Source organism: Papaver somniferum, chromosome 5 (assembly GCF_003573695.1).
Source record: "Papaver somniferum cultivar HN1 chromosome 5, ASM357369v1, whole genome shotgun sequence".
Classification (NCBI taxonomy): Eukaryota; Viridiplantae; Streptophyta; class Magnoliopsida; order Ranunculales; family Papaveraceae; genus Papaver; species Papaver somniferum.
In genome coordinates, this window is record NC_039362.1 from 10973341 (window position 1) to 10987889 (window position 14549).

Below are 14549 nucleotides of genomic sequence, written 5' to 3' on the forward strand. Positions count from 1 at the left end.
GAAAAAAGGATAACAGGAGAGAGAAGAGATGGGTCTTGAGAAATTCATCAATGGGATCCTGTTGATTTACTTTCCATTGATGGTGATTAAGGCTCCACTCCTCCATCTGTATATGTTTCTTCCTGCTACTAGTTCATATGGGAACTTACTGTTTCATTTCTATACATGGTACGGAGATTACCTGAAACTAGAGTAGACAAGAGTTACAGATACGACCTCGTAAATACTTTACAGTCCCAGGTTTGAAAGGCTCAATCGGCTTTTTCGCAAGAAGAAGAAGAATCTAAATATGAACTGGGGGAAAGAAGATGCTAGTTTTAAAATAAAATGATAAAAAGACTTAAAACACCCGATCTTTATTTATAATCCACAATTTGAGCTGTTTAACAAATCAAAGTGTAAGAGAGGATAGCTATATTGTTACAGTAATATCAAACAATAACATTCAATGGAACTTGTACAATCTTTTAGAAAAATGAATTAAAAGGCCAAATATTGTATTCTTCTACTACTTACTACTCCAAAGACTTGATCAAATCACGGAAATGAAAAACTAGCCAATCAGCCTTCGCTGCAACTGCCTCTCTGTGCTGTACTCCGCCATAGCAAATAAACATGTCTGCACCTCCTGGTTTGCGAGCCTAAAAAGATGTACACAATATGATTACTAACCCTTACAAGTATATCAACTTTTCTATTTAACAAATATACACCAAGAACGTTCGCCAATTTTACAGACCACAACACATGCATGTCACAAAAATTTATTACCGCTCCAGTTCAAATACAAACTGCTTTTCGCCCACTGGTGTTCATACTAGCATAGACAGAAATATAAAGTATCAACTGTTAGAATAGTACGAATTTCCTTACCTCGAGATCAGTTGCCCCGTCTCCAATCATGATCATTTTCTTGTATTGATGTGACTGCAAATGCAATCAAATCAGGAGATCAAATATATAGCCGTGGAACAACTTAACAACCTGAGACATACAATCAAATAGTGTAGGGGTCTTTTACCTTTCTTAAATTTTCGACGGCTGTGGCTTTTCCACCACTTCTAGAGGTAGGTTCATTCTCGTCAAACCCCACAAACTCGCCAGAACTTCCGAACAACAGCTGATTAGCAAAAATATTTTCTACAGGGATTCCAAGGACTAATGCCACCGGCTTCAATGTCAGAAAAAAGTGTTAGTTGGGAAATAAATGTGAAAGGGAATATTCATGTATTGTGTTTCTGGGGGAAAAAAAACAAAAAGAAACGGAGTGACAAGACAAAAGGTTTGTGAGAGTCAAGTGTTATACATGGATCATTTGACGAAAGCCTCCTGAGATCAGATAGACATCAGTGTTCTTAGCTTTTAGAGTTTTGATAAGCTCATCAATTCCAGGAGATATCCTACAAAACAAAATGTATAATAAGAACAAGGGATAGTCAAACATGCTTGAAGACACCTGAACACATGCTTGCGTACGTGAAACTATCTAAATACCATCTTGGTATCAAAATTATGTGTTATAATCGCGACCTTAAAACCAGTTTCACTGAAAGTAAAACATCTCAGCTTTATATCGTATCACCAGCTCTTGAAGCCTTAATGAAGCAATGAGTGCTTCCTATGTGAGTAGCAGCATACTATGTACAATTGCTTGTATAAGACCCCTGCACTTGAAGTGCAAAAATTGAAGTATAAAATTCAGTAACATTGATACCTGCACAGTAAGCTATTGAACTCAAAGCCAAACAGAATTGCTTATCCTGGCATATATGTTGCTTTTACATATGACAAGTTGCTTCAAAACTCTAAATGGTTTCTGCGTGATTATATATGATATTTACCAAATCTGCAGCATGTTAGAGTATTTTTACTGAGTAGATGTACCAAAATATCTTAATGATTAATCTTTGCAAAGCTACAGCTGAACCTTATCCCTGCCTTTTAAAGTGTGCATACCACTGGATCAGCTAGCAGCAATAGTTGGTTTTGGAGAAATTTGTTTTGATTGGTTAAATGTTTATCCAGATTCCTCTCCTAATTAAGGGGCAGACAAGCTAAAGCGACATTATACGTCAAGAAGTCAGACACAAAAGCTAACAGCTACAGCACTCGACCATAGAGCAGCAAAGGAACAGCTACAGCACCCAACAACCTCAAATTAATCCGAAACTTCCTTAATGTAGAGTGTCGCTACATATTTTGTTTATGTGAAAATCTAGATGTAGTGCTATCTCTTCCTTCAACACTACAAAGGTTATACTCTTAATGAAAAAAGATATCTAGATTCCACTATACCTAAATTAACAGTATATCACTTTCCAAAGCCTTATCATCCACTAATGTAAGGTAACTTCTGTTTGCAAATTAGGCATGACGCCGATATACTAGGAAGCAACTTAAGGGAGTATAAGGAGTGGAGAAAGTAGACACAAGCCAGCAAATCAATGCCAACATCAAGCCAGCAAAGTTCAACTTCTAAGAGAAAATTCATTTTTCCAACATAAAACAAAACAAATGAAGAGAAAGAAACACTTAACAGAATAAAATACTCTCATATAAGAGGGAGAAATGTACTTAGGAGGTCTTTTCTCTAGATACTCCTGTAGTTGTGTCAAAGAAGGACGAAAGAGAGAAAGTCGAGCAGCAAGAGCTTCTTCAAAAGGAACAGATCCACCCATAGCCCTAGCAACAGATGAAAAAAATAATTAAATCAGATATCAACATAATTTTTTCATCATAATCTAAAACATTTCCCTTTGATGAACTACATGAACACAAACCTAGCTGTCCACTCAGCAACAGCCTTTCCAGCTCCACAAAATTCTGCAATTTCATCAATCCCTTCATCCAAGCATACAGTACTGTCCACATCGAAGCATACAGCATCGGCATTTCGCCATATCTCAAGAACTTCTGTAACCAAATAACAAACCTAAATGTCCATATCATAATGCAAGACGACGATTAAACCAAATCTAGTAAAGAATCCCATATGACATTTTCAATTCAAATAAAAGTATTTATGATCTATTTAGGTTTGTTGGAATTAAAACCAAACCTTTGGAAGGTAGAGTATTATCGAAGTGCGAAATAGATGAAGCCTCCACGGGTTGCATTGATGTACCAACTGGTGTTAACGATTTGAATAGACTCATCAACCTAAGATGACTTTTGAATAAAGGCTGAGAAATAGCACGGAAAACAGGAGAGTAATTTCTGGAAGTTGTAGAATGTGGAGAATATGGGGTGATGATTCGTGCATTCACCAACCCTTCCATCAAAATCCAATCTGAAATTTTAATATATACTCAGATCAATTGACTTGAATACAGGAAAGGAAAGAAATCCTCAGAAGGATTGCAAATATCAATTAAGCAAATCAAAAATAAAAACTCTCATTGAATATAGAAAAGGAAAAGAAAAAGAAAGAAAAAAGATGACCCGTGACCGTGGCATGGTAGGAGGCTGACGGAAGGCTAAACAAACAGCCAGGAAACAAACCAAATTAATACTATTTGTTCCCATGAATTGTGACGCTATAATCAATAATGATAATCAAAAGAAAACACTAGGATTTATTCAAGCATTACTATTGCTACTACAAACTGAAAAGCTATCAGTAAGGGATATCACTGATGTGACGGCCCAGGAATCTCCCTTTCTAACGGATTGAATTTCAACCCAATTACAAGGAAAAACCCCTGTTACGTCACTGGAAGACTAATACTACAAAACACTTATATAGAATAAAATAAAATGATCAAATAAACATCACCCAAGGTTACAAAAATGCACTTGGCATCAAAAGACTAAACCACTTCAGGTAAATGGGAGAAGTATAAAACCTAACAAAAGAGTTCGAGGCGTAAGTAGGATTGATGCTTAACCAACAATGAGTACATATATCAGGCTATAAGGAAGTAATTATGCTAATACAGAAGTAAAACAAAACCAAATTCAATTTTCTGTACAAGATTATGAAATACCATCAGTCATGAGGTTTACATAGACAATCCAATACTTAAGTTAAATTAGTTTCAACTTTCAAGGTAGATGAAAATGCATATAAAGAAGCACAAAGCTGGAGGTGCACACTTAAGGTATCAGGCAACAGTCTCTTGGCAAGAATGGAAACAAGGAAAAAAAAATAAAATAAGACTTGCCGTCGCTCCAACAAAGCCAAAGAAAATAAATTCTTACAATTTCTTAGTACCGGATACTACAAAATAAATAAACAACACCTACATAAACTTGCTTATTAAATCGTTTGAAAGATGTCCAATACAATCTTCATTAGACAACAGCCTATATAGCTAAGGTACAACAACCACATGCAAAGAAAAATTGAATACAACAGGAAACCAAACGTTTATAAAGTCAAATCCAAATGCCAACAATTTTCAGGATCTGATTAAAGATTTCAAAAGAAATTTTAAACTAAAATGTAGACTTGACACAGATTTCAGCCTTAAATCCAAAAAAACAAGTTTTGAATTAAGTTTCTGATATGATCAAGAGGGTTTAAAAACTTCCTATAGCTATCATGCTCAGTTGCAAGATCTGTAAGCTAACTAATGGGGAAAATTCAAAATACTTAAAGAGCATACTGGCAGCAATCACAAGTGAATTCTCAAGTAAAAGAACGTTTCTAAACCACAACAAATTCACAAAAGTCATGGGCAGCGATGCCGCAACTTACCAAAAGACCGCTCCAAAAGCAAAGTACCAACTTCAGTACAGTCTACACACTAAGAGTAAAGGCATTCATTCTTAAAAGAGGAAGTTAAATCACTAGCAAAGTGGAAGGTGATGCTGCCGGCGCCGACGTGAATACAAAATAAGAACAAAGACCTCATCTCATAAAAATATGAGAAGAACTCAAAGTATTCAACTAGCTTTTCACTAAGAGAAAAAGATTAAGCTTTTAAAGAAAAAACAGTCCAAATACAAATGCTATAAGAAAACAGTATAAACACAAGAGATCCAATACCATGTTACCCAAACAGCTTTTGATATTGAATAAAGTGCAACACTGATTTGTCAAACTTCCTGTGTAACGAAGCTTAAGAATTCCTTTCTAAACCACAAGACTATTACATTGAGAACTAGGTAATTATACCGTTAAATCAAAGTGGAAATCAAAGCAAAATACTGTGTGGGAACGGATTCTTATCCAAATAAGTAGCTAGACTCATGTCACCAAGGTTTAATAGTTTTTCAATAACTAACAAAGTTCCTGAAAATTCCAAACCAAATTCCCTCCCGGCAATGTTGGCAAATCAAAAAGAAAATCGAAGTTTCGAGATAAAATTCTCAAATTTACAATATTGTTGGGACTTAGGAAATCAACAAACCATTAACACACACACAAAAAAAAAGTACGAAAAAACTAAATTAGGGCAAGCATCAAGTACACCACTTTGGCTGTGTTTTCCAAATAGCCAAGAAAATTCCAGCTAGCTGTGGAGTTCTCAAATTCGTATCTGGTTGGGTCATTTTCTCAAACAGTTAAAAGGGTTGGTTTAAGAATTTTGTGTGATGAAAATCAAACTTAATATCTACTTAGCAATTTTTAATCTTTCATAAAACCATTTGTAACATTGGAAATTGATCACAGTACAAATGCAAGGATTGAACACATAAGATTTAAATTGTACAAAATCGCCAAAGTCAGGGGTCATTCATCTGAACAAAACTTGTTAAATTCATGGTTATTAAAACATCTCAAATAAATAATCGTTTACCAAATTGCATGAATGCTTATCATTCAGAAGATTGAAAGGAGTACAGAGAAAGAATCCCCTACCTTGAGAGATAAACCACTAGAAGAATACAGAGAGGAAGGGTTGCGTTCCAATTTTCCTTTCAAACCAAAATGCTCGAGATGGGTTTGTATAATTAATCGGTAAGTACTTTGTACCCGAGATCTCTGTCTCGTCTACAATATATTTCTCTGCGCTCCACACTTTGAGGAACTCATAACTGCACAGTAGCAGTATCATTTTGCAGGTGATTTGAGAAATTCTGCCCTTTGCTCTTTTTTACTGAAAATTCCGCCTTTTTTTACTGATATGCCACCATCAAGGTTTTTTTTTCTTTCTTTTTTTCTTAACCAACTAAGAGCAAGTCTTATGGTTGAAGAGTTTCATCTTCCATCTTCCACGCCACCTCATCATTTTGAACCGTGGATGTAAGTGCAAGTGTAGTGGTGGAATAGTGAAAACACTATTCTTAATACGCTAAAAAAACGCTATTAAGAATAGCTTTTTTTTCTCAGCCGTTAGATTTCAACAACTCATCCTAAATCTACGGACAAAAAAAAAACACTATTCTTATTGGCGTTTCCATGGATTCCACAAACACTTCCACGAAACGGTGGAACCTAACTTGAATTTTTTGTGGAAGACCCCAACTTGGAAGCCATTAGACTTGACATTCCATGATTTTTCCACACTTGGAATAGGTTGGATTCCATCATAAGACTTGCTCTAAAAAGGGGTCAGGCGGTGGTTACATATGCGGTAGAGCCATCCAATATCGAGATATTCATATTTCGGATATTTGATTTATCTACTCGAAGTCTAAGATTAATAGATAGAGGAGAATAACATCTTTCCGACATTTGATTTATCTACTTGAAGTTTAGGATTAATACAGAGAGGAGAATAACATCCCAATCAATAATGTTTTGAAAATGCCTTACATTTTTTGCTAGAGTATTTGCTATCGCGTTGCAGTTCCAGGAAAAAAATGAAAACCTTGAAAGTTTCCACAATTGGAAGTTTTTTTATCTGCTTCTTCCAAAATAGCCTTGTTGGTCCACGAGATGTCTGTTGTAGAGCTATTTAAAATTCTGATTAAAACTTCGCAGTCACTTTCGTTGCTGGAATCTGATAGATGCTTTTCCTCGGCCTAAGTTGTTGCATGTAAGAGACATATTGCTTCTGCCTCTTTTGGATATGAACAAGTTGATGTTCCTGCTCTTCCTCCTTCAAAAACTCTTGTATCACCTCTTAAAATCAAAGCAAAGCTAGATGGAAAATTTTCAGATATCCAAGAAGTATTCGCATTAATCTTTTTTGTATTTTTATCTAGGGGAGTCCATGGGATGTTCCTCTTCTTATTCTTCCTTCTATTTAAGTTACTTGTAGGTCTCTCCTTTCATATTTACAGGTCTAAATGTCTTTGGATTTCTTTCGCTAGTAGTTGGGGGGCCTGAGTACTTCCTTGGAAAATTTTATTACATCTTGCTTTCCAAATAAACCACATTTTCGTAGCTACCAGTTCTAAAGGTATCACTGAGTTTGGTGTATCAATCCTTACATATGTCAACTATCTCCCCCTCTTTAATGCAAGCAAGCTAAATAAAAAATCCTTACGCATTTTTGGTTTACCTAACGGAATTTGGTTAACCAAACGGATTTTGATTCACCAAACGGAATAGGGACCAAAATGCTTAACAGAATAGGGACCGTTTGGTTAATAAATTTTAATATGGACTGAAATGCCTAGTAGAATAGGGACTTAAAAATAATACATGTGAAATCGTTTATTTACAGAAATGCCATTTTTATAAAAATGTTGATAAATATTTTAAAACTTTATATCTTCCGGATGGTACGTTGGATTTTTGTGAATCTTATATGTTTGGAAAGCTCTCTTAATCACCTACACAACGAGTATAAACAACTATATCAAATTTTTACTTTTTAATATATTTGTTGTTCTCTAAAAAAATAGTTATAATTTAAAGGTAAATTTAAAGAGCCTATATACTTTTTACATGTTGTCTGTATGATGTTCAAATACTTCATTGATATACCATAAAATTACTTATGGATTTTAGTTTCGGATACGAAAGATTGCCTCCGTTTCATTAAAAATGATATTTTCATTTATTTCATTTTTACCTATTAATAAACCAAATTGAAAAATAAAATGAAAGTACTACTTTTTCAGAAATGGAAGGAAAAATAAAGAAAAATTAATGTTGCCGACGTGCATCGCACGTGCTCACTACTTGTTTTTGTAGAGGCACTAAAGTTTATATGGACGAGTTTGGTTTTAACTTTCTTTGCGAAGGGACAATACAACAACAAATTTTTTATGGTCTCTTCCTGATCACCACAAAGGATGGCATTTTGGATTAATGTCTATAATGGTAAATGTTAATTACGAGTTTGTAGACATTGCATTACGTAGACATTTTGATTTTAGGTGAAACTCCTAAGTTCCATAGAGATTTCCAGAAATTGTCATCCAAATCTAGGTTAGAGAAATTTATACTATTCTCACTTAGCTTATTGGATATTATTTTGACCGTAAAGTTTCCCGACTTAGTTAATTTTCATCTAAGGTTATCCTTCTTGAGACTATTTGTTATGTCTAGGAAAAGGTTGATTTTACATATTTGTTCAGCTATATTATTAGGAAAACAGTAAAAGTTAAGATTTTTGTTCCATTTTTCTGTAGACAAGTCGATTAAATCTGCAACCAGAGATAAGTTATTATTTGATTTGGATTTAAGATGTAAAAGATTAGTTGCTAAACCCGGTATTTAGTTATCTTCCCATATATTGATATTAGTACTGATAAGTGCTTAATTTACTTGTTTAGAATGTCAATTCCATACTTGTTTTAGCTATAATTCTTGCATATTACTTGTTATTATGATTATTTTCTAGTTTATTTGTCATATCAGGTAACTCATCCAAAAAGGAGCTACGAAGTGCTTAAATGAAAAAGGAAGTGGAGTCTATCGATGAAGGAAGGCCAAAGTACAAATTCAACTCATTCAAATCTAGGAGTTCTTAATACCATCTTGAAGAGAACGAGAATACGAAGTGAACGCAAAAAGAATGAGGTCACTCCGAGTTCGGACGAAGAAGTTATAGGCGAAACAAGGTTGAAATACTTGAAGTTACATAGAGAGGTTCAGATGATAACTTCATCAGCTCGAGTCAGCCGAACTGGAGCTTAAAAATCAATATTTTTCGAAAAGTATACAGGAGAGTGTTCGGCTCAAAAGCAATTTAATCAAGTGAGCCGAACCTGGTGATCGCCTGGAGTGAATTTAACTTGTCAGGTTCGTCCGAGAAAGGTCGGCAAGTTATGAGCCGAACCTGAAAACTTCATGGGACATAGTTGGACGCGAAATTGACTTGCAACTCAAGGAAACACGGTCCCGGAAGGATTCTAAATACTACCTTTTAGAGTTCTATATAAGAAGACATCCAGAGCCTTAAGAAGACATCCTTTATTATCTTTTATATCAAAACCTAGGGTTTACCCCTTTAGGGGGAACCCATTATTCTTGTAATTATGTGTAGCTAAACCTTTGATTGATTGAGGATGAATTCAATGTGCTAGCGTGAAGCTTTATTATTATACAAGTTTGTTTGGAGTTTTAATCATCATCGTTTGTCTTTTCTATATTTAGGGTTTATGAATGATTCTTAGATTGATTTGGGAGGCCTACTAGATTAGTCTATTGATTGTTCTATTGCTAGTGGAAGTTATGAGATAAGTAATCGTCGATTGACTCTCTATACAAGTAGACATCGTGAAACCTTGCAGAGGGATTCTGTGGAGCTATTGCGAGTGAAGATAACATCAGCAAGTGGACCTTGATCTAAGAGTTCAACTACAGAGATCAACCTAAATTCACAAAGCTTAAAGCATTCGATTGGATTACACCTTGAGTGATCTACTACTTGGTGGTTCGTTGAGTAGAAACTGGTAGTCGAGAACTTCCGTATCCAGTGATAGAAGGAGTTTTGGGAATGACATTGATCTAGATGTTATTCTACGGTTGGTGATGAATGGTTCTAACAAAATATAGATAAGTATTCTAATCCAGCTATCGCTTGGTAACTGCAAAGGATTCCTTGATCATCTCTTTTCTTTATTTTTGTCTTTTTATCCATCTTACAACCAACCCCCCTTTTGTTTTATCTTATTTTGCTATCTAAATAACATATCAATTACACAGCTCTCTGTGGGAATGATCTCTTACTACCGCTATATTACCAGTTAATTAGTGGGAAATATCTTAATTAATTTGTTGTGGTTACTACACGCATCAAATTTTGGCGCCGCTGCCGGGGAGCAGTTGCTAATTGATTTGTTATTTGTTTAGCTTGTTTTTGTTTTTAGATTTTTGCTTTTATTTGTCTTCCGTTCTTGTGAGTCATCATGTTTCCTTATGGAAATAACATGTACGGAGCACAAGATTACACATTCAACAGTGGTAATCATTATGATTTTCAATCTCATTCATATAACAACTACCAACCATATCCCACAGAACCTTATAGATATTCTCTTACAAGTCAACAACCTTATGACGGGCTTGTAAGTGAAAAATCACAATGATGGGAGGATAGTTATACTTTTAATCAGTTGTTTTCTTGTAATGCGAAGATGACAGAGAGTTTGGAACTAAAAACTTATGATACCGAATCAAGATATACTCATCTTTATCGTGTTTTTCCTTCACTTAAAGAAGAGATACTGTCTAGAAACTCTATTGAACATAATGGTGGAAAGCGTGTTAATGTCAGGAAACTTTTTAAGCAACACGAGCATCTAGAAAAAGCCAGTGCATCACAAAAGACTGTTGATGAAATTAACAAGGTCATAGAATTGGAATTTGAATGTCGTTTCGATATGGACGATTATAAGGAAGATTCTGATGATGAGGGTACTGAAAAAATAGAGATTGACAATGAAACCAAATTGATTAAAGTCGTGGAAGACCCAATTGATCTTTCCAAGGAATATAATGATGCTGAGATTTCGGATAGAGGACCACGATATACTTGAGGTAAATAATTCAATGAAGTTAATTAAGAAAGATAAGGATCTGGTACAAGGTTTGTCTAATCCTTTACATAATTCTATATCTATTGATCCTTTCCATCCAATTGAAGTAGCTTCTCAAAGAGTTGTTAACCCGACTTTTAGGAAAATACCTCACTTAGGACTGGAGTTGTGTGCTTCCAAAGTTTTAACGGATTATTTTGCTTCTAAGTATCCACCACTTGATGTGTTTGATTCCAGAATTATGAAGGTTCACCAAGCTGAAGAACCTTTTGAAGTTCCCGAATTCAATGTTCTCTATCCACTTGCGAATGTAGAAAGGACTAAGCGTGGGGGAAACTTCAATAAAGTGATAGCTTCAATATTTATATCTTGTGCTAATATTTCCGTGAAGTTGTTATTTGAATTGCAGATTGTTGTCTGGGAAGACTACCAGATTTTCAGATTGTTGGTGTATGGACGCTAACCAGGGTGTCAGGCTGAGGACTTTAAACTAAGCGCTAAATGGGAGGCAACCCATTGGTTTGTATTTTCTATTCTTTTGTTTTTAGTTTTCTTATTTTGCATATCATATTAGGATTTTCCATCTTGATTTTACTTAGGAAAAGTCAATTACATTGAGGACAATGTAGAGTTTAAGTGTGGGGGAGTGTTTGGATATTTTGCATATAGAGTTTTTAAAAATTTTGCATAAAAAAATAAAAACCTCCAACTTGTAGAGATTTTAGAGTCACTAGCATACTTCTAGGTATGTTTACATAGAGAATTCTGACCGACATAACTGAACTTGGAAGTGTTAGGGAACTATGTTAGATTTCTTGTTTGTTAGAGTATTAAATAATGGATTTAATCATGCCGGAGACGCAAATGAGGAGCAGGGAGAAATGCATTATTATATTTTTTGATCAATCATTAGTGGAGACTACCTATTTTCATATCAACCGAGGCACCAGACCAAATATTCTTTGTAGCTGACTAAATATCTTTCTTTTGAGTGTGTGTCACCGTACGTTAATTCCGGGTAGAATGGTGAGCTACCCAACCTCTCACCAATAGAAGCACTATTCTTTGATCTCTTGAGTGCTAATTTTGTCAATCATGAGGGTGACGTCTATAGATGAAAGTCACCTTCTTGTAGTTTGATTTGCAGTTAGCACCATTCTCTCTCTCTCGACAACAACAGATCCATAGAAACACCATCATCATCAACAAGTGGAGCGACATCAAAATCTACAAGGAAAGTTTAAGACGTTTGAGGTTTACAAGCAACAATACAAGGAAGAGCAAATTTATATCCAAGTAAAGCAACATACAATGAACAGATTTTATATACATGTTGAAGACTTACATATGAGGAGCGGAATTCTCTATCGAAGTGGAAGACTAAGTACAAGAGCGAAGAAAATCAAAAGATGAGAGTTATTGAAGTTTATGACACGAAGACAATACAATTTGTGAAATATCAAGCAGTAAAGTACTTCACCATGGCCATTTTCATTGTTATTTTTGTATTATTTTTCTTGTGTTAAAAAAAAAAACGAGAAAAATTTGTTATTTTGTTTTTATTTATTTAGTAAGGCCATGTGGAAGAAAAATATATAAAGAAGTTTCAACCAACAAGGAAATTGAGCAAAAGAATTATAAATTGTCAAAGTTTTACGAAGTTCATGAGTTTATCATCAATAGTTGAAGACTGAAGACGAAGACCAAGAAGATGAAGAAGACGATCCGAAGGAAGACGTTTCTATTGGATACTGTTAGATTGGTGTTATCATCATTGAAATCATATGTGAAGGTGGTAAGTACTCTCATCCTCGGTAATAGTGGTTGATTTCCTTTCTTAGAGATCATCAGAAAAATATCTTTATTTTCCACGATTTTGTGGAGTCTCCAGAAATAATTCGGAAGGTTTCCTTCCCACCATTAAACGTGTGTAGGATTTCTCTCTTCATTCCTACCTGCACACATGTGAGACCCATAAAAAACCGTCTTGTTGAGTGCAATTATCATAAAATCCTTTTAGGTGAGGCAGAAGTCGAGGCGAAATGCTTATTGATTGCTCTCAAAAAAAAAAAAAAAAAAAAGCGTTCTCTCATTATGGTGTGGTTATTTCTCACTCAACATTTAAGAATGAGAATATGTTCTTTGGTATTTATAACTTCTTATTACTAGCATGCAGAAACTCTATGTCCTCATAGCTCTTTGGACACTTCGGAAGCTGAAACGCTTTGAGGTTGGAGCAGGTTTTCTGGGTATTGTGACTACTAATTTTCTCATAGTCTACGTAATATGAACAGCTCAGAGAATCCAATACTAAGTAGTATGGATACCTCAGTTGAAATGATATTGTTGAGTAATAAAAAGTACGTTCGTAATGAGATCTGTTCATAAGATCATATACTAAGTAAGTAAAGATACTTCGATAGAGAACATGCTAAGAAAACAATAATATCTCTGTAAAACAGAGATAAGTAAGCAAATAAGCTAAATAAATACATATCTCATACAAATAGAGACAACCCAGAGAACAAAGATAACTCAGAAAACAGAGATAACTCTGAGAACAGAGACAACTCAGTAAGTAAATATTTAAGTGAGAAGATAATGTAAGTGCAACAAAGTTAATAAATCACACAAGAGATTACGTGGTTCGGTTAATCTTAACCTACGTCCACGGGTAAAGATGATAAGTTTATTATTTATCTTGGTACATTTGGGTGGAAGAACTCCATTAAAGAAAGTATGAAGCTCTAGTAAATAAGAGAGAAAGCAGAGAGATGAGTCTTTTCTCTAATCCTAGCTCACCCCAAAGGCATCTTTCTTTGTTGGTGAAGTTTGGTATTTATAGCCTCTTCTGCTCCAGATATATCTTTGCTGTTTTTGGGTCCATCATATCCTGATATATCTTCTGTACCAATGGTACCTTCGTTCACCGCAAGCTTTATCCAATCGGACTCTGCCACCTCATCTGACCCACGTTCCTTTGGGAAATACCCAGCCTTAGTACATATCGTACCTTCGTTGGCCGCCCACCATCTCCAATCAGACGATGCCACCTTAGCTTCCCCCACGTGCCATCGTGAACTATAAAACCTCTGTACAAGTTGTACCTCCATTGTCCTCTTACCTTCGCCAGTCAGAGGATGCCACGTACTCTGAGCCACGTGGTTCACGACTGCGCCTTTGTACTAAAAGCTGTGCAAAATGCTCAGCTACCTCTGACAGACAGACACACCCATGTGCCTATACTACAACCTATTGCTTAATAATTGAGCAATCTTGGTAGTGATTTGGTGTACTCCGTTGTAGCGTACTTTGATACTCCAACCTTTAACATTGCGCTACACGTTGATAGAGATAACTTCATAACTTAGCATCCTAAGGAGAGATGTAGTGTGCTTTGTTCTAACATAATAAGTTGTTCCACCTTTAATTTTGTTCCACGTGGCATGGTAGATTTTTGGTATCTACAGTTTGCCCTTTTCTTGAGGGTTGTTCGAAGAACGATCCTTTAGAAAAAATCCTGATCTTCCTTCGTTTATTTCGCTGAAGTATCATCGAAGTATCGAATAGGTTTGTTGAGACACCTTCAAAGTATTTTGCTGAGGTACCTTTGAAGTATTGAAGTAGTTTGTCGATGCAGAGAAGTATCGAAGTAGTTTACTGAGGTACCTTCGAAGTATCGGAGTAATTTGCTGAGGTATCCTCGAAGTATAGAAGTATCAAAG

The 14549-nt window shown here is 35.3% G+C and overlaps 1 protein-coding gene across 1 annotated transcript; it reads right to left on the reverse strand.

Annotated features, from left to right (window-relative positions):
* Positions 1-328: 328 nt before the first annotated feature.
* On the reverse strand, positions 329-5998 carry LOC113280986 (phosphoserine phosphatase, chloroplastic-like). Its single transcript, XM_026529613.1, has 8 exons — positions 5807-5998; positions 3059-3289; positions 2781-2913; positions 2575-2682; positions 1307-1400; positions 1022-1171; positions 874-927; positions 329-641 (listed from the first exon to the last, which is right to left on the reverse strand). Exons 2-8 carry the CDS (start codon positions 3276-3278, stop codon positions 516-518), a joined length of 885 nt encoding a protein of 294 aa, XP_026385398.1. The 5' UTR covers positions 3279-3289; positions 5807-5998; the 3' UTR covers positions 329-515.
* Between the last annotated feature and the right edge of the window lie 8551 nt (positions 5999-14549).